The following is a 20,359-nucleotide window of genomic DNA, read 5'->3' on the forward strand; positions in this document are numbered from 1 at the left end:
AGGAGAAAACGTTCTCAGTCCATATAATTCATAGGGATATTTCAATGAAAAATCCACAAGAAATGTCCAGAATGAAAAGTCACAATTAGTTTGGGTGTATCCGGAGTAACGGTATATGGTAGTGAATGTAGCGACAATAGCTACAATAGGAAATTCATGGACAGGTAATGCAGACAATGTGGCAAACACTGTCAGCGATGAAGATGTCAAGTCTCGGTGCACAGCACCACTCACCCTCCTTTGGAGTCCTCAGGTCCGGGCTGGCACGGCTGAGTCCGGCACTCTGGATATCAATGCCCGCCTGGGTGGTATGCTGGGTGAGTGGCTGAATCTCCGGGGGTCCGAGTGTCCTGGGCTGGCACGGGAGGCGTCCGGCCTTGGGGAGGATGATGTCCAGGAGTAACTCTGCCGACCGGGGCTGTGAGTGGATGCAGGTAACAGGTGGTGCGGATTGCACGTATGAATAAGGTGCTAACAGCGCGCGTGCAGCAGTGGTCCCGAAATCGCGGGCATCCAGCTGTTGCAATTGGAATATGGCAGATAGTCTATTTGAAGTGATATACACTTATGGATAAGGTGCAGATAATGGGCTAGACGTGTTTCAAGGCCGCGGGCTTTTTCTTCAGTAGCTATAGGTGTACACCTATAGCTACTGAAGAAAAGGCCCGCGGCCTTGAAACACGTCTAGCCCATTATCTGCACCTTATCCATAAGTGTATATCACTTCAAATAGACTGTATCTGCCATATTCCAATTGCAACAGCTGGATGCCCGCGATTCCGGGACCACTGCTGCACGCGCGCTGTTAGCACCTTATTCATACGTGCAATCCGCACCACCTGTTACCTGCATCCACTCACAGCCCCGGTCGGCAGAGTTACTCCTGGACATCATCCTCCCCAAGGCCGGACGCCTCCCGTGCCAGCCCAGGACACTCGGACCCCCGGAGATTCAGCCACTCACCCAGCATACCACCCAGGCGGGCATTGATATCCAGAGTGCCGGACTCAGCCGTGCCAGCCCGGACCTGAGGACTCCAAAGGAGGGTGAGTGGTGCTGTGCACCGAGACTTGACATCTTCATCGCTGACAGTGTTTGCCACATTGTCTGCATTACCTGTCCATGAATTTCCTATTGTAGCTATTGTCGCTACATTCACTACCATATACCGTTACTCCGGATACACCCAAACTAATTGTGACTTTTCATTCTGGACATTTCTTGTGGATTTTTCATTGAAATATCCCTATGAATTATATGGACTGAGAACGTTTTCTCCTGATATATGCAGCAGATATTTAATTAATTAATTTTCTTTGGTGCTACTTACCCATCATATTTATTTCATTTTAATCCTACTATATTCTGTATTTTTTATTATATCTATTTTTTTTTTACCCAGTATATGCCATTCGCCTTTAGCAAGGGCCCTGCTAGGCGATTGGTCATATATATCCTTTTTATATAATAAAGACCATTTCTTGGATCCCATCTCCACTAGTCTTTTCCTTTTTCTCTCCCCTGTGCTTTTGAGGACTGGTTCACATAAATATTTTATATTTATAATTTCTACATATTACATTAGGCCGTTTGGGTGAAGGCAACACCTTTAACCTCAAGCACATTATTTCTTTTATCCTAAGTGAGCTACACATATTTTACATTTCCTATATACCCCTATTATGTATGAACATCCATTGTCACTCCTAAGGCGTACTCTTTGTGTCCAGAAACAAAAGTGTGTTGTGCTGATTCTTGTGGTTCTAGGGTCCTAATCCTGTTTGCAGATCCACTTGTTGTGGAAATCCTGCTGACTAAACAAATTGTAGTTTTTAGGATAAGAGTAAAACAATCATGCCTCTCCCCCAACCATGTGCTTTCTTTGTTAGAGTCTCCAAAATGGCCATAGACCATTTGAAACTGAAGCAGGAAATTCTGGCTAAATTTATAGAGCCTAAATATGTTTGTAAACACACAGAAACACTGATTAAGTTTTTACAAAACCAGGTATTTTGGCAGAAATGTCTTGTACCAGCAGGGTATCCCCACCAAATTAACAATCACTCAGTAACCAGCAAAGTTAATAACGTTTAATAAAACATTAATTAGCTAAACTAAATGTAGACATACATACAAGCATTAATACAATAGTACATACTCTGTTTAGCAAACTAGTGATATATAAATATTTAGTGTAGAAATGATACAGCAATATACTTATCCATCCCAGGCAATGTTACAATGAGGAGCAGATGTGTTGTCCTCCCAATCTCCTAACAGGAAGTCTAGCAAGCAAAAAGAGACCTTTTCCCCCCATGTTTCAGATTATTATCCCCCCCCCCCCCCCCTAATACCCTGCCCAGTGGCTTAGTGTCTGCCTACTTCCCTCTCATAAAGCAGAAATACAAGTTTGGGCCATGCCTACTGTGACTCTTCTGGATACTGCATGGGGGCAGGAAATGGTATATTATGAATGTAAAAATGCATCCTATTCCATGTCCATAACACAAATTTATAAAGCAGACCACAGTAGATCGCCAATAATACTGATCAGTGCTATGCTTATTGGTACTGGCGCATGCGTAAATGTCCAAACAATATATATAATATTAATAATCCTGTATGGTGAATGGCGTAGAGGTAAAAAAAAAAAAAATAAAATCCAAAAGTGTTGCTTTTATGTCTTTTTTTATTTATTTTATTTTTTGTCTCTTCACACAAAAGAAAAGCAATGAAAAAGTCACATATACGCAACATGGTACCAAGTCACATGGTGCGGCGGTGTCAATAAAAACTACAGATCATGGCGCAAAAAATTAGCTCTCATACAGCCCCGTATACGGACAAATGAGAAAGTTATTGGTTGTTAAAATAGGGCACCAGGATGTACATTTACGTCCTGCTCACATCTTGCACGGTAGGTCCCTGCTGCTATCAACCGCCAGGGACCCGTCAGTAATGGCTGACATCAGCAATTGTGTTGAGGTCTTCCATTAACCCTATAGATGCCATGACCAATACAAATCATGGCATCTGCGTCTATGCTGGTGTTTGGATGATCCGATCGCCCGTGGCACGGCAGTGGGGATCCAGTCATTCAACATGGCGGGCAGAGGTCCCCTCGCCTGCTCCAGCCCTTATCCCGGGGTGTTCTTCTCTTGTCTGACATTGAGACCACAGCGCAAAAATGAGCCCTCATATAGCCCCGAATGCGGAAAAATTAAAAAGTTATAGAGATCAGAAGATGACAAATTTAAACATACTAACTCATTGAAGAAAACACAGGTGCTGGCACTGGTGACGCAATATTGAATGTGCTGGGAAATTCAACAGTTGAAGCAGCAGCAGGACTGCACTCTTGCCACTCTGATCTTGCAGGTGCTCCTGCCATTTAGAGAAAAGGCAATCTCAAGATAGGAAGATTAAAGAAGACACGGGGGCACTCACGTCGCGTGGATCAGTTACTGGCTTCTTTATTCATTCAACGTGCGGTGAAACACATGCTATGGCGGGGCACCAGGAGAAAATGTGCGATCATGATAGCTATTTCGTGCCGATCCCGGCACATCCTCAGGTCATAGCTATTGTGACCGCACGTTTTCTCCTGGCGCCCCGCCAGAACGTGTGTTTCACCTCACCTTGAACGAATAAAGAAGCCAGCAACTGATCCACAAGACGTGAGTGCCCCCGTGTCGTCTTTAATCTTCCTACCTTTAACCCCTTAAGGACCAGGCCATTTTACACCTTAGTGGTCAGATGTGCAAAAAAAACGCACTGGTCCTGTCACTTTAAATATTAATGACTCTGGAATGCTTTTAGTTATCATTCTGATTCCGAGATTGTTTTTTCGTGACATATTCTACTTTAACACAGTGGTAAAATTTTGTGGCAACTTGCATCCTTTCATGGTGAAAAATCCCCAAATTTGATGAAAAAAATGAAAATTTTGCATTTTTCTAACTTTGAAGCTCTCTGCTTGTAAGGAAAATGGATATTCCAAATAATTTTTTTTTTTGGATCACATATACAATGGGGGAGATTTATCAAAGGATTTAGACTGGTTTTTCCTGTCTAAATTTGTCTCACAGAAAGTCGCAGTCTAAATATGTGCGACTTTTCTGCGACTTTTGCTCTAGAGGATTTTTAGAACATGATGCATGCTATTCTATTTTAGACGGAAATGCATTGGAAAATGCATTGGAGCTGAATTTATCAAGTGCGACTTTTGTGCGACAAGTCGCATCTGCCCAAAATACGCTGAAATGTCAGACCATGTTGGAGCAGGTCTAAATGCAGTTTAAGCTGTAGACCCTGAAGTCTGAGCACAGAATTTATCAAGGGCTGTGAGACCTTTGATAAATTAGGAGCACAATAGACAGGAGACTACCACATACGCTGGTCTATAAGCATACCCAGAATAGACTAGATTAGTAAATGTCCCCCAATATGTCTACTTTATGTTTGCATCATAAAATTGACATGTTTTTACTTTTGGAAGACACCAGAGGGCTTCTAAGTTCAGCAGCAATTTTCAAAATTTTCACAAAATTTTCAAACTCACTATTTTTCAGTGACCTGTTCAGTTTTGAAGTGGATTTGAAGGGTCTTCATATTAGAAATACCCCATAAATGACCCCATTATAAAAACTACACCCCCCAAAGTATTCAAAATGACATTCAGTAAGTGTTTTAACCCTTTAGGTGTTTCACAGGAATAGCAGCAAAGTGAAGAAGAAAATTCAAAATCTTAATTTTTTACACTCGCATGTTCTTGTAGACCCAATTTTAGAATTTTTGCAAGGGGTAAAAGGAGAAATTTTTGTAGCCCAATTTCTCTCGAGTAAGCACATACCTCATATGTCTATGTAAAGTTTTTGGCGGGCGCAGTAGAGGGCTCAGAAGGGAAGGAGCGACAAGGGGATTTTGGAGAGAACATTTTTCTGAAATGGTTTTTGGGGGGCATGTCACCTTTAGGAAGCCCCTAGGGTGCCAAAACAGGAAAAAAAAAAAAAAACACATGGCATACCATTTTGGAAACTAGACCCCTCGGGGAACATAACAAGGAGTTAAGTGAGCCTTAATACCCCACAGGTGTTTAATGACTTTTGCAAATGTAAAAAAAAATACAAAAGTTTACCGAAAATGCTTGGTTTTCCAAAAATTTAACATTTTTACAAAGGGTTAAAGCAAAAAATACCCCCCAATTTCTCCCGATTCAGAAAACACCCCATCTGGGGGTGAAAAGTGCTCTGCTGGCGCACTACAGGTCTCAGAAGAGGAGTAGTCACATTTGGCTTTTTGGAAGCAAATTTTACTCTGGGGGCATACCGCATTTAGGAAGCCCCTATGGTGCCAGGACAGCAAAAAAAAAAAAAACACATGGAATTATATTTTGGAAACTAGACCCCTTGGGGAACGTAACAAGGTGTAAAGTGAACTTTAATACCACACAGGGATTTCACGACTTTTGCATATGTAAAAAAAATATATATATTTTTTTCACTAAAATGTGGGTTTCCCCACAAATTTCACATTGTTGCAAGGGTTAATAGTAGAAAAGACCCCCCAAAATTTGTAACCCCATCTCTTCTGATTATGGACGTACCCCATAAGTGGACGTCAAGTGCACTACGGGCGAACTACAATGCTCAGAAGAGGAGTCACATTTGCAAACTTTGCTGAAATGGGGGGGGGGGACATGTCGCATTTAGGAAGCCCCTATGGTGCCAGGACAGCAAAATACCCCCACGTGTCATACCATTTTGGAAACTAGATCCCTTGAGGAATGTAACAAGGGATAAAGTAAGCCTTAATACCCCACAGGGGTTTCACCGCTTTGGCATATATAAAAAAAAAATTTCCCTAAAATGTGTGTTTCCCCCAAAATTTTACATTTTTACAAGGGTTAATAGCAGAAAAGACACCCCACAATTTGTAAATACATTTCCTTGGAGTAAGGACATACCTTTTTTTTTGGATGATTTAGGCTTGGCGGTTGCACAGCAGGTCTTGCTTGAGTGGGAGCGCAGACCTTTAGCTTGATATGGAGCCAGGATATGGGACCCCCCTCAAGGAGCGCTAATGGCGGGAGCACTGAGCCCTAAAATAGGGTAACACTATGGGGGACAACGGGCCGTAACTGGGGTAGACAGGTGGGGTACAGAGGCCCGTAATATGGGGTACAATGGGCAAGAAAATTATAAAACATAATAAAACAGGATATGTTCCCATAGCATAGCCAAAACTAAAAAAATATATACCCGCCCCAAACCCTATGCTCTGAGTCATCATTCTGGGAATGTGATGTGTGTGGCCGTCCCTAACCTGTTGCCTCAAGTGCGCACCCGCTCAGATAGAGAGAGAGCACTGCGCATTTGAGGCAACATAAAAAGTCCTCAATGATAGTGACTCAGTGACCTAGGACCCTTTTTTGAAAAAACACCCCCAGAGGTCTTATCAGGTTTTGGGTTTATTTTCAGTTTTTTTTTGGGCAATTTAGTAATTTATGGGGGTTAAATTTTGGAATGTACTCTGGACTTGGTACATTGGTCAAATTATGGAAAATTCAAATGAAAAGGGAAAATTTAGGGCTCCATGGAAGTGTGATACTCCCTGAAGCAGCCTATGCAGAGGCCCGGATTATCTGGGCAAGTGTCGCATTGATATGCGGTGTCCTTGCGCATCCCCTTCCTGAAACACACTCTGCATTTTTTCTGGGTTTGTCCCTTCTTTCCAGTGGGGCCCCCACTGGGGGATCACACCTGAAAAGTGCGCCTATAACTCCAGACCCTTGGGAAGTCCGGCCTGATCTTTCCCGGTCGCCAAAGATCAGGAACCTTAGGACTTCTTCTTGGTACTGGAGGAATGTCCCTGTGTTGCCAGCATACTGGGATAGTACAAAAGCATTGTACATGGCAACCTGTACCAAGTAGACCGCAACTTTTTTGTACCATGCCCGTGTTTTCCGCATGGCGTTGTATGGCTTGAGGACTTGATCTGAGAGATCAACTCCCCCATATACCGATTGTAGTCCAGAATACAATCGGGCTTGAGGACCGGTCCCTCGGTACCTCGCATAGGGACAGGGGTGCTGCCATTCCCATGAATAGTGGTGAGCATAAGGACATCCCTCTTATCCTTATACTTCACCAACAACAGGTTATCATGGGTCAGGGCACCGGACTCACCCTTGGGAATAGGCGTCTACCAAATTTAGAGGGAGGCCTCCCTGGTTTTTCTGCACGGTCCCACAAGCGGACGTGGATCTGGCGACAAGGGATGTGAAGAGAGGGATGCTGGTATAAAAGTTGTCCACAAACACGTGGTAACCCTTATCCAGCAATGGGTGCATAAGGTCCCAAACGATTTTCCCGCTAACATCCAGAGTGGGGGAACAATCTGGGGGTTCTATACGGGAATCTCGTCCCTCAGATACTCTAAACCTGCAAGTGTACCCGGAGGTACTCTTGCAGAGTTTGTAGAGCTTCACGCCATACCGCGCCCGCTTCGAGGGAATATACTGGCAGAAGATGAGTCTCCCCTTAAAACTGATGAGAGACTCATCTACCGAGAGGTCCCTGAGGGGTACGTAGTTCTCCAAAAAATTTGGCCCCAAAGTGATGTATGACTGGCCTCACTTTGTAAAGCCAGTCATAGGCGGGATCACCTCGGGGCGGACATGCCGCATTATCTGCACAATGCAGGCATTTCCGAATAGCCTCGAACCGCCTCCGTGTCATCGCCATACTGTAAAGCAGGGTCTGGTAGAGGACGTCCCCGCTCCAGTAATGAAGAGCACTTGGTTTTTTGTCAAGGCCCATATGCAGCGAGAGGACCCAAAATGTCCTCATTTCCGCTGCATCAATGGCGCGCCATTCATTGGACCTGACCAAAAAGGAATCTGGGTGGTGGGCAATGAACTGCTGGGCATACAAGTTCGTTTGTTCCACCATTAGATTGACCAGGCTGTCACTGAAAAAAAACTTTAAAAAGTCCAGATCAGTGAAGCCAGCCGTGTCAATCCGGATTCCTGAGTCGCCAACAAACTCAGGAATCCGTGGCTGATAATCCTCTGGGGGGCTCCAGACAGGGTCATCGGAAGGGGGCTCCGGTGCACTTGTCTGGGGGGCCGGACTCCTATTATGAGTGGCATTGCCACTCGTACTAGTGTCGGCCACTGGGTCACTCTCATGGGTGGTGCTTTGCCTCGCCTGGCGGCGTCTCTGCCGCCGTACGGGGGACTCATCATCACTGCTAGATGATGAGGAGGACGATGAAGAACACAAAAATGTTGGATCTTCATCGTCCTCACTGGCAGATTCGGAGTCGGAGGCTAAAAAACCGCAAGCCTCCGCTACCGAAAATGCCCGGCGGGCCATCTCCTTTTTTCTACGGTGGCGGGGGGGGGGGGGGGAGGGTGTGTGTATGTGGTGCTTGGTGTACTGCTTTATATATAACAGTGTGTTATAATTGGGGGGGGGAAAACGCTGCGGCCAAAAAAAAAAAAAGGGTGGCGCTAATAGGCCCTAATAGGACCCGGGGTCAGGGATCGGACCTTAATAGGACCCTTGGGGACCTATTAGGGGGTCGGGGGTACTTTTTTTTTTATTATTTTTACTTTTTTTTTCTTTATTAGTCCTACCTGTCCCTATACACTGCTCTCCGGCTCCGAGTGGGGGTCCACGGTCTTCTCCTCACTGCTGCACCCGCTGACTGAACGCAGAGAGCAGGTACAGCAGCGGGAAGGAGCTGTTAACCCCTCCTCTGCCGCTCTGCTATTGGCCGGACGATCGCCGGCCAATAGCAGCGTTGCTGGGGCGGTGACAGTATTGTCACCGCTCCCCAGCAACGGTAGGTGATTGGCGGTGTATTGTACACCGCCGATCACCATTTATTTCCAGGTCACCGGGTCATCACTGACCCGAATGACCAGAATCACCGCAGATCGCCCTCGCGATTTCGCGGACGATCTGCGTCGATCGTCGACATGTGGGGGTCCCGGGACCCTCCTCGGTGTTTGCCTGCTGAATGATTTCAGCAGGCGTCCGGTTTCGCAACCCGCCCGGCGCGCGGCGGGATGTGAAATTCGCTGGGACGTATGAGTACGTCCCTGGTCCTTACGACCCAGGGCGCAGGGACGTATGAGTACGTCCGTGGTTCTTAACCCCTTAAGGACCAGGCCATTTTACACCTTAAGGACCAGAGCGTTTTTTGCAATTCTGACCACTGTCACTTTAAACATTAATAACTCTGGAATGCTTTTAGTTATCATTCTGATTCTGAGATTGTTTTTTCATGACATATTCTACTTTAACTTAGTGGTAAAATTTTATGGTAACTTGCATCCTTTCTTGGTGAAAAATCCCCAAATTTGATGAAAAAAATGAAAATTTTGCATTTTTCTAACTTTGAAGCTCTCTGCTTGTAAGGAAAATGGATATTCAAAATAAAACATTTTTGGGTTCACATATACAATATGTCTACTTTATGTTTGCATCATAAAATTTATGAGTTTTTACTTTTGGAAGACACCAGAGGGCTTCAAAGTTCAGCAGCAATTTGGAAATTTTTCACAAAATTTTCAAACTCTCTATTTTTCATGGACCAGTTCAGGTTTGAAGTGGATTTGAAGGGTCTTCATATTAGAAATTCCCCATAAATGACCCCATTATAAAAACTACACCCCCAAAGTATTCAAAATGACATTCAATAAGTGTATTAACCCTTTAGGTGTTTCACAGCAATAGCAGCAAAGTGAAGGAGAAAATTCACAATCTTCATTTTTTACACTCGCATATTCTTGTAGACCCAATTTTTGAATTTTTGCAATTGGTAGAAAGGAGAAAATTTTTACTTGTATTTGAAACCCAATTTCTCTCAAGTAAGCACATACATCATATGTCTGTTAATTGTTCAGCGGGCGCAGTAGAGGGCTCAGAAGGGAAGGAGCGACAAATGGTTTTTGGGGGGCATGTCACCTTTAGGAAGCCCATATGGTGTCAGGACAGCAAAAAAAAACCACATGGCATACCATTTTGGAAACTAGACCCCTCGGGGAACGTAACAAAGGGTAAAGTGAACCTTAATACCCCACAGGTGATTCACGACTTTTGCATATGTAAAAAAAATAAAATAAATGTTTTACCTAAAATGCTTGGTTTCCCAAAAATTTTACATTTTTAAAAAAGGATAATAGCAGAAAATACCCCCCAAAATTTGAAGCCCAATTTCTCCCGATTCAGAAAACACCCCATATGGGGGTGAAAAGTGCTCTGCTGGCGCACTACAGGTCTCAGAAGAGAAGGAGTCACATTTGGCTTTTTTAAAGCAAATTTTGCTCTGGGGGCATGCCGCATTTAGGAAGCCCCTATGGTGCCAGAACAGCAAAAAAAAAAAAACACATGGCATACCATTTTAGAAACTAGACCCCTCGGGGAACGTAACAAGGGGTAAAGTGAACCTTAATACCCTACAGGTGTTTCACGACTTTTGCATATGTAAAAAAAAAAAAATTTTTTACCTAAAATGCTTGGTTTCCCAAAATTTTTAAATTTTTAAAACGGCTAATAGCAGAAAATACCCCCCAAAATTTGTAACACAATTTCTCCCGAGTACGGCGATACCCCATATGTGACCCTAAACTGTTGCCTTGAAATACGACAGGGCTCCAAAGTGAGAGCGCCATGCTCATTTGAGGCCTAAATTAGGTACTTGCATAGGGGTGGACATAGGGGTATTCTACGCCAGTGATTCCCAAACAGGGTGCCTCCAGCTGTTGTAAAAGTCCCAGCATGCCTGGACAGTCAGTGGCTGTCTGGTAATACTGGGAGTAGTTGTTTTGCAACAGCTGGAGGCTCCGTTTTGGAAACAGTGGCGTACCAGACGTTTTTCATTTTTATTGGGGAGGGGGGCTGTGTAGGGGTATGTGTATATGTAGTGTTTTTTACTTTTTATTTTGTGTTAGTGTAGTGTTTTTAGGGTACAGTCGCACGGGCGGGGGGTTCACAGTAGTTTCTCGCTGGCAGTTTGAGCTGCGGCAGAAAATTTGCCGCAGCTCAAACTTGCAGCCGGATACTTACTGTAATCCTCCGCCCATGTGAGTGTACCCTGTACGTTCACATTGGGGGTGGGGGGGGGGAGAAACATCCAGCTGTTGCAAAACTACAACTCCCAGCATGTACGGTCTATCAGTGCATGCTGGGAGTTGTAGTTTTGCAACAGCTGGAGGCACACTGGTTGTGAAACACCAAGTTTGGTAACAAGCTCAGTGTTTTGCAACCAGTGTGCCTTCAGCTGTTGCAAAAGCTACAACCCCCAGCATGTACGGACAGCGGAAGGGCATGCTGGGTGTTGTAGTTATGCAACAGCGGGAGGCATACTACTTTGGCTGGGGATGCTGGGGATTGTAGTTATGCAACAGCTGGAGACACACTGGTTTGCTACTTAACTCAATGTGCCTTCAGCTGTTGCAAAACTACAACTCTCAGCAGTCACCGACAGCCAACGGGCATGCTGGGAGTTGTAGTTATGCAACCACCAGATGCACCACTACAACTCCCAGCATGCACTTTAGCTGATTGTGCAAGCTGGGAGTTGTAGTTACACAACAGCTGTAGGTACACTTTTCCATAGAAAGAATGTGCCTCCAGCTGTTGCAAAACCATAAGTCCCAGCATGCCCATAAGGGAATGCTGGGAGTTGTGGTGGTCTGCCTCCTCCTGTTGCAGAACTACAGCTCCCAGCATGCCCTTTTTGTATGCAGGGAGCTGTTGCTAAGCAACAGCAGGAGGCTGTCGCTCACCTCCTGCTGCTGCTGATCGACGCCGCGCAGGTCAGTCTCGCCGCCATCGTCGCTCCTGGGGCCCCGATCCCAACATTAACGCCGGGGATCGGGGTCCCCAGCACCCAGGGTGCACGTCCCGCACCCGCTCACGCCCTCCGGAAGAGGGGCGGAGCGGGTGCGGGAGTGACACCCGCAGCAGGCGCCCTGATTGGTCGGCCGGGAATCCTGCCGACGAATCAGGGCGATCGTGATGTGGCACCAGTGCCACCTCACCCCTTCTGGCAATGGCTGTTCGGGGCCGTCTCAGCCAGTAATTCCGAGTCACCGGGTCACTGGAGACCCGATTGACACGGAATCGCCGCAGATCGCTGGACTGAATTGTCCAGCGATCTGCGGCCATCGCCGACATAATGACCCCCCTGGGCGATATGCCGCGATGCCTGCTGAACGATTTCAGCAGGCATCGGGCACCGGCTCCCCTCCGGCTAGCGGCGGGGGGCCGGGAATGGACAGGACGTACTCCTACGTCCTCGGTCCTTAAGGACTCGGAAACGGGGGCGTAGGAGTACGTCCATTGTCCTTAAGGGGTTAAGGGGTTAAACATGCAAATTTTGGTGCATGTAGTTATAATTTCTTTAAAATAGTCAAATAAAATGAAACCTACATAAATTGCTTATCCTTGTAACCTTATGGACATAGATAATAAAGATAAGGTGTCAGTATTACCGAAAAGTGCACTGTGTGGAAACAGAAGCCCCCAAAAGTTACAAAATGCTGTTTTTGTTTTTCAATTTTTCTTCACAAATAATTTTTGTTTTTCCGCAGATTATTATAAAATAAATAATGTCATTACAAAGTACAGTTGGTGATGCAGAAAACAAGCCCTTATATGTGTCTGTAGGTGCAAAATTGAAAGTGTTATGATTTTAAGTTGGAGAGGAGGAAAAAATTTATGTGCAAAAACTAAAAGTGGCCTCGTCCTTAAGGCCAAAATGGGCTTCATCCCCAAGGGGTTAAACATACTAATTCTTCTGATCTTATTGACCCACAGAAGAAAGAAAACATGCCATTTTTACCTCAGTGTGCAGCGTCAAAATAAAACCTTCCGAAATTTGCGTAATTGCTGTTTTCTTTACAATTCCCCACACAGATAATGTTTTGTTTTTGTTTTTTTGGTTGTGCCTTACATTTTATGGTAAAATGAGTGATGTCTTTACAAAGGACAATTGGTCGTGAAAAAAAAAAACCTCACATGGGTCTGTGGATGGAAATATAAAAGTGTGTGATTTTTAGAAAATGAGGAGAAAACAAAAGAAAATGCAAAAATAAGAGAGGACTTATTCCCCCCTTCTCAGCCCATAAAACCTTTTTAAAATCTGTCTTCAGATATTTCTTGGCCCAGTCTTCACTTTTAAGTTATGTGTCTTGTTCAGTGTTGGTCAGATTTCATACTTCCTTACCTTGGCCATGTCTCTGAGCACTGAACATCTTGTTCTGGCCACTCCAGGTAGGTTGCAGGTCTGGAATATGACAGTACTGGAGGTTTATAGGTTTCATGTAGCTTCATGTTTGATTCTTCTCAAGCCTTTAACAGTTAATCTGTCTTTTATCTCATCACGTTTCTTGAGACCCTGTTGCGACTATTTGCAACAAACCTTGATGGTTCTCTGATCACGTCCCAATATCTTAGCAATTTATTAGAGCTACATACCTCTAAAAGCTTTTTACAATTTTTTCAGTTGGTTAAATCTCTCTCTTTGGCCAGAAGAATGCTGTATTATATAGGTGTATAATTGGTGTGTTCTTGCAGTTATGTATTTGCAGTTTTTCACATTATTTATCTATCCTTTGTACTGATAGTATTAAAGGGGTACTCCGGCGTTAAACATCTTATCCCCTATAAAAAAAGATAGGGAATAAGATGTTAGATTGCGGGTATCCTGCCGCTGGGGACCCCGCGATCTCTCCTAAAGCACCCCTGTTTTTCAGCTGCACAGAGCGAGGAGAGCAGGAGAGATCGTGTGGGTCCCCAGCAGCGGGAATCCCCATGATCTAACATCTTATCCCCTATCCTTTTGATAGGGGGATAAGATGTTTAGCGCCGGAGTACCCTTTTAACTGACAATGAATTATCCTTTACAGGTATTGTGAGACGGTGCTTGATGTTCTCAGTTCTGTTAAGAAAATGGAAGAAAGTTTAAAAAGACTCAAACAAGCACGAAAGACTACAATGTCCAGTAATACTACAAATGGTGGAATAAGTGATGACAACAAAATCAGGCTTCAGTTAGCTCTTGATGTTGAATATTTTGCAAACCAGGTATACAAATTATATTTTACATGAAAATAAATGAATTTTGTTCTGTTCACATCTGCTTTTGTAGTTCTGTTTCTATGACACAACAGAAAATAAATCGGAACTACAAAAATGCGAGTAGCTAGAAAAGTCACATGACTACAAGCAACACCCAATATATCCCACTGACCTGCTGCGCAGGGGACTGCAGCACAACTCCATTCATGTAAATGGGCCTGCTGCAGTTCCCTTTGTGGACGGAACAGCAGCTGTGCAGGGATAAACAGTAAAACATTGCACCGCTGTGGCCCCTTATTTTTCTTCAGGACTGTTGGCACTCTCAAATATTTCCTCAGGACTGTTGGAGATCTCAGATATTTGACCCCAAGCCTATGATTAAGTGATGGCATATCCAAGCAATATGCTTAAACTAGTCAAATCAGCATTTCACATTTAACATCACGTATGATGATGCCCAATGTCTTATTCTCTGAAGGCACACGTGTCAATGCTAAACTCTAAGTTTCACTTTTGTTGATCATGCTAATTTTGCATTGTTTCTTTTCTTCCCATTTAGATACAGAGTTTTGGATTGTGTACAGATGACTTAAAAAGCTTTTCTGCTCTTATGGAGTTGGTTCAAGCTGCTAGGGGAGAATTAATGATGGAATAAAGGAAGTATTTAAATGCAAAACTCCAGTGATCGATTTACTTTTTTTTGCTATTTGACGCTTAACAGGTCCTCCGTTTTTGGATTTCTAATCACCAAACTGATCTGATTAAAGTGAAAGAATTATTCTAGAATTGTCATTTTGTAGCAGTGTTATCATTCAGAAACAAGAAATGAGTTTTCAGCCCTCAAACGAAAAGTAGATTCCAGAAGCTGCTTGGATCCCAAATGTGTACAACGGTCCAATTGAGTAAGAAAAGAAAGTTCCAGCGCTCCAATTAAAGATCCGTAAAATCACTGGTGCTTTTTAAATCTTTTAAAAGCAGGGTTGTACAAATGGCACACAGGAATAAGAAGCTTGACGGATTTCGGGGATTACACTTTGTCAAGAGCTTAGTACAAGGTACTATGTTTTTATTGTACCTAAGATAGAAACTATATAAGAGATCTATTTATTTATTGTACCTATTCTCTGACAAAGGGGTAACAACAACCCTCCTGCCCCCACAAAACTTATCAAGCTTCTTCTCCTGTGTGACATTTGTACGACAAATATTTCAATAAATGAGTTTATGGACTTTTTGAAGTTGTGGAATTTTATTTGCTAGCTCCAGTAGTATCATTGTAACAAATGATTAGTAGTGGACAATATATTTTATTTTTATGCACAGAAAATTTGTTTTGTTTGCTTAAAGTAAACCTACTAAATGTACTAGACCAGAGATGCTGATCTGTCACATGTTCGGAGGATATGTTCAGATATTGAGAGGACATACACAGTTGTTTCCATATTCCTCTTCCACTGTAATGAATAATGACTTTAAATATGTCACCTATCTGCTAGGAGAGGGTGGGCACCAATGATCTTGGGGCTGGTGAATTATATTTATGTAATGAATAAAAAAATTAAGATTTGTGTTCTAACCCATTACGTAAATAAACATATTTTTAAAATGTTTGCTGCTTGCCTAGCTTTTCCTTGGTGACTTGTGGACACATTCTAAGATTACATATTATTGTACTTATTATTTATATAGTGCCAACATATTTTGCAGCGCTGCACAAAGATAGTCACAACTCACATTGATCCCAGTCCTACTTGGCCTCACAAACATAAATCCATATTAACACCTTAAAGGGGTTATCCACCATAAGGTGATTTTTGTAGCTGGCAGGCAGTAATGGACATGCTTAGGAAGAATCTGCGCTGGTCTTGGGGCTAAATGGCTTGGAGGTTACCATAATACTGTGGCTAGCTTTTTGTGAACTGGTATTTCCTGTTAGACTTTTCTTTTTTTGATGACAAATCCCACAATTCCATTTCCCAAGTCGTCTCCATGACAGCACCCGGAGATTGCACCTGCCTAATTGGAACAGGAAAAACACTGAGAGTTTAAAACCCCACCCCTTCCTGTCCCGAGTAGGGAAGGAATCTCTGAGAGTGCAGGAGCGCTCTTCTGCTAAAAGAGTAGGGGCGGCCCCATAAGAATACCTCTGTTACGGGCGGCCACCCGACACAAGTTACAGACGTCTTCTCCGTTCAGTCTCCCCTTGCGGCACCCAGGCGGGCTTATGCAGGGGAGACGCGATAGGGGCCGGATCGCGGTCCTTGGGTCCTGCCTTCCGGTCCCGCGCTGTGTAACAAGCGGCGGCATCGCAAACCGGAGGACTCTATGGTAGGAACTAGGGATCGACCGATATCGTTTTTTTAGGGCCGATAATCGGTGGAGGTTAGGGCCGATAACCTATACCGATATTCCGGTATAAGTTATCGACTATTTATCCCCCCCGCGACACCTCTGCAGATCATTGATTTAAAGCGGGTGCTTTAAATCAATGCACTGCAGTGGCTTTTGCGGTGCCATAGGCTGCCGCCGCCACCCACTTACCCCTGCCTGTCCGGGGGTCCTGAGTCCTACCACCGCGCAGCGACCGACCCGCCGCACCGCGACCGCCCCCCCCACCTACACCGCGACCAACCCGCTGCACCGCGACCGCCAAACCCGATTGTCAGCTTTCGCACACATTTGGGAATCATTGATTCCCAACCCTTGGATAGTCAACATAATCCAAGAGGGCTACAGGGTAGAGTTCTCCTCTCCCCCTCCTCCAAGATTTGTGGTAACCAAATCCCCAGGTTCCCTAGTCCTAATCATTCAGGGGGTCCAGAATCTATTGAGTTTAGGGGCAGTCATAGAGGTCCCAAAAAAACAGAGAGGTTTAGCTCATTATTCCCATCTGTTTCTAATCAAGAAACCAAATGGGAAATTCAGGACTATCATCAACCTGAAACCCTTAAACAGATTAGTTATATACAGGAAATTCAGGATGGAGACAGTGAGGTCAGCCATTCATCTCATAAAAGACAGTGCAGTTATGGCCACAATAGATCTCAGGGACACATCTTACCACCTCCCTATCCACATAGACTCACAACCCTTTCTAAGATTCGTCGTCCAGTGGGACGGAAGAGTCCGCCATTTTCAATTTGTTTGTCTGCCCTTTGGGCTTTCCTCGGCCCCCCGCATTTTCACAAAAGTGATAGCGGAGGTGGTGGCAGTTCTCAGAAAGGAGAAAATTCTGGTAATACCTTATTTGGATGACATGTTGATTGTGGCGGACTCTGTTCTTTACCTAAAAGAACAGAGAAAAAGAACGGCTCAGGTCCTTCGGGATCTCGGCTGGCTCTTGAACCTAGACAAATCCGACTTGTTACCAAGTCGCACTAAGGTCTTTTTAGGAATCCTCTTGGACTCAGTAGCCCAACAGTCCTCTCTTCCCAGAGAGAAGATCCAAAAGATACAGGATCAGATTCATCAACTTCTTACTCTCAAAAGTTGTACTCTAAGATTTGCCATGTCTAGGATTGTTATCGTCTTCAATCCCGGCGGTGGCTTGGGCTCAATACCACTCCAGACAAAAAATTTCCTCTTCCATCAGAGTTAAAAACCCAGCTAAGATGGTGGCTTTCCCTCCAAAATTTTGTAAGGGGTGTACACTGGCATCAAACAGACCCCAGGATTATTACCACGGATGCCAGCGCTCAGGGCTGGGGAGCCCATTCAGAAAAGCTTTCGGTACAAGGGAGATGGAGTCCCGCCCTAGCGAACAGGTCAGGGAATCTGAAAGAGTTGTTAGCCATCTGGATGGCTCTACAGGACTTGGAACTTTATTGCAAGGACAAGCACGTCCTCATTTACTCAGACAACACAACCGCAGTGGCGTTCATTCGTCCTCAAGGGGGGCCTCGCCACTCAGCCCTACAATCAATCTCAGGTCAAATATTCTGTTGGGCAGAACAGAATGTACTCTCCATCTCAGCAGTTCATCTCAGGGGGATATGGAACATCAGAACAGACTTTAAAAGTCGAAACTTTATAGATCCGTGGGGAATGGACGCTAGCCGACTGGGCATTTTCATCAATAGTCAACACCTGGGGTCTACCCCAGACAGACTTGTTTGCCTCCATAAAAAAATTGCAACGTGAACAAAATCTTCTCTCTGAATCCCAGAGACTCTCCAGTGGCAGTGGATGCTCTAGTTCAGGAATGGTCTTTCAACCTGGGACATGCCTTCCCTCCAATAGTCCTAATACCAAGAGTGCTACACAAGCTGATGATCCACTCTTGTACACTAATCCTCATCACCCCCTTTTGGCCCAAAAGAAGTTGGTTTCCTCTTCTAAAGTCCATGAGTTTGGAAGATCCAATAAGGTTTCCTCCTCGTCCAGATCTACTAACCCAAGGTCCAGTCCAGCACAGTCAGGTTCATACCCTCAACTTAGCGGCCTGGAAACTGAGAAGTTCCTACTAGAACGAAAGGGTTTCTCTGAAAGAGTAATCAACACCCTACTAGCCAGTCGCAAGTCTTCCACCTGTAAGAGCTATTCTAAGGTTTGGAAAAAATACATTTCCTGGTGTGGGTCTTCTTTTTCACTTGAATCCCCTAACATTCCTCAGATACTTAATTTTCTGCAAGATGGCTTTGACTTAGGTCTTTCTCCTAACACTTTAAAGGTGCAGGTTTCAGCCCTCAGTGCTCTTTTCCAAGGGAAACTAGGAGATGATTGTTGGGTGTCTAGGTTTATTAAAGCCTCTAAGAAACTTAGGCCTAAAATTACAAATCTCTACCCTCCGTGGAACCTTAATGTAGTCCTTGAGGCCCTTACCGAAGCTCCCTTTGAGCCAATAGAGTCCATCTCTATCAAATTACTTACCTTAAAAACTGTATTTTTGGTAGCAGTAACATCTGCACGTAGAGTCAGTGAGATTCAGGCTCTCTCTACGTTACAGCCCTTTTTTATAGTCAGAGATGATAGAATCATTCTCAAATTAGACCCTAATTTTGTACCAAAAGTATCTTCATCTTTTCATAGATCCCAGGATATTGTTATTCCTTCTTTCTGCTCAGCTCTTAAAAATGATCAAGAAAGATCATTCAACTGTTTAGATGTAAGGAGAGCAGTATTACAGTATGTAAAGTCCTCCCGTCCCTGGAGGAAAGACGAAAACCTTTTTCTCCAGTTTGCAGGTCCTAACAAAGGGAAAAAGGCTTCCAAGAGTTCTATTGCGAGATGGATCCGTATGGCCATGGCCGTGATGTCACGCTGCTCCGTCCCCTGTATCGCCCGTTATTACGCACAGAGCGAACTCTCTCTGTGCAGTAATTACAGCGGGGATAAGATGTCTAGGGGCGGAGTATCCCTTTAACTGGTATGCTGTGTTGCTAATTAAAATCAATTCACTTCTATTACTTCTATTAAAAAATCTTAATCCTTTCAGTACTTATGAGCTTCTGAAGTTAAGGTTGTTCTTTTCTGTCTAAGTGGTCTCTGATGACAAGTGTCTCGGGGAACGCCCAGTTTAGAAGCAAATCCCCATAGCAAACCTCTTCTAAACTGGGCGTTTCCCGAGACACGTGTCATCAGAGAGAACCTAGACAGAAAAGAACCTTAACTTCAGAAGCTCATAAGTACTGAAAGGATTAAGATTTTTTAATAGAAGTAATTTACAAATCTGTTTAACTTTCTGGAGCCAGTTGATATATAAAAAATGTTTTTTCCTGGAATACCCCTTTAAGGGGGACTGCAGACCCCAATACGGCAATATTAGTGGGTTTATCCCAGTTACACTCTAATATCTGGTGCTGTGCTGCAATGTTTTAAGATCACTTGTCACAATATATATTTTTAATCAGTGATAATAAGTTATATTTTAATAGGGATATTGTGCCTGGGCTTAGGCCCTGGGTTTTTTGGTGTGGAATATTGAATTGTCATACCTGACTCTCCTAGGGGAAATTTGGGTTTGGTCACTCAGGAGCTGAGCACGGATCATAGCGGGTCAGATTAATGCCGGACATCACCAATCAGGGTCATGTCCGACCTTAAAGGAGATCTGTAGTACTAATTCTTCAGAATCCCCTGTGCTCGGGTTGCAAAAAGTAACAAAACAAACTTTAACCCACCTTCTGACATTCCCCTGTTGCGCCAATATCGGTGTTTCCGTCCTCCGATGCCGGTCTTCTTCCTGGGAACGATGAATCATACTGTGCTCAGGGTAAAGCTGGCTGCAGTGATTTCCTGCCTCGGCCAGTGATAGGCTGAGTGCA

The 20,359-nt window shown here is 44.2% G+C and overlaps 1 protein-coding gene across 2 annotated transcripts in view; it reads left to right on the plus strand.

The window, feature by feature from the left end:
- COG2 (component of oligomeric golgi complex 2) overlaps window positions 1-15,704 on the plus strand; it is a 273,237-nt gene extending 257,533 nt beyond the window's left edge. For both annotated transcript variants that reach the window (XM_056566965.1, XM_056566966.1), the window contains 2 exons: window positions 13,925-14,102; window positions 14,656-15,704. In XM_056566965.1, coding sequence (XP_056422940.1) covers window positions 13,925-14,102; window positions 14,656-14,751 — 274 coding nt within the window. In that variant the 3' untranslated portion in view covers window positions 14,752-15,704. The remainder of the gene's footprint in view (window positions 1-13,924; window positions 14,103-14,655) is intronic.
- The last annotated feature ends 4,655 nt before the right edge of the window (window positions 15,705-20,359 follow it).

Source organism: Hyla sarda, chromosome 3, assembly GCF_029499605.1.
Source record: "Hyla sarda isolate aHylSar1 chromosome 3, aHylSar1.hap1, whole genome shotgun sequence".
NCBI classification, from domain to species: Eukaryota; Metazoa; Chordata; class Amphibia; order Anura; family Hylidae; genus Hyla; species Hyla sarda.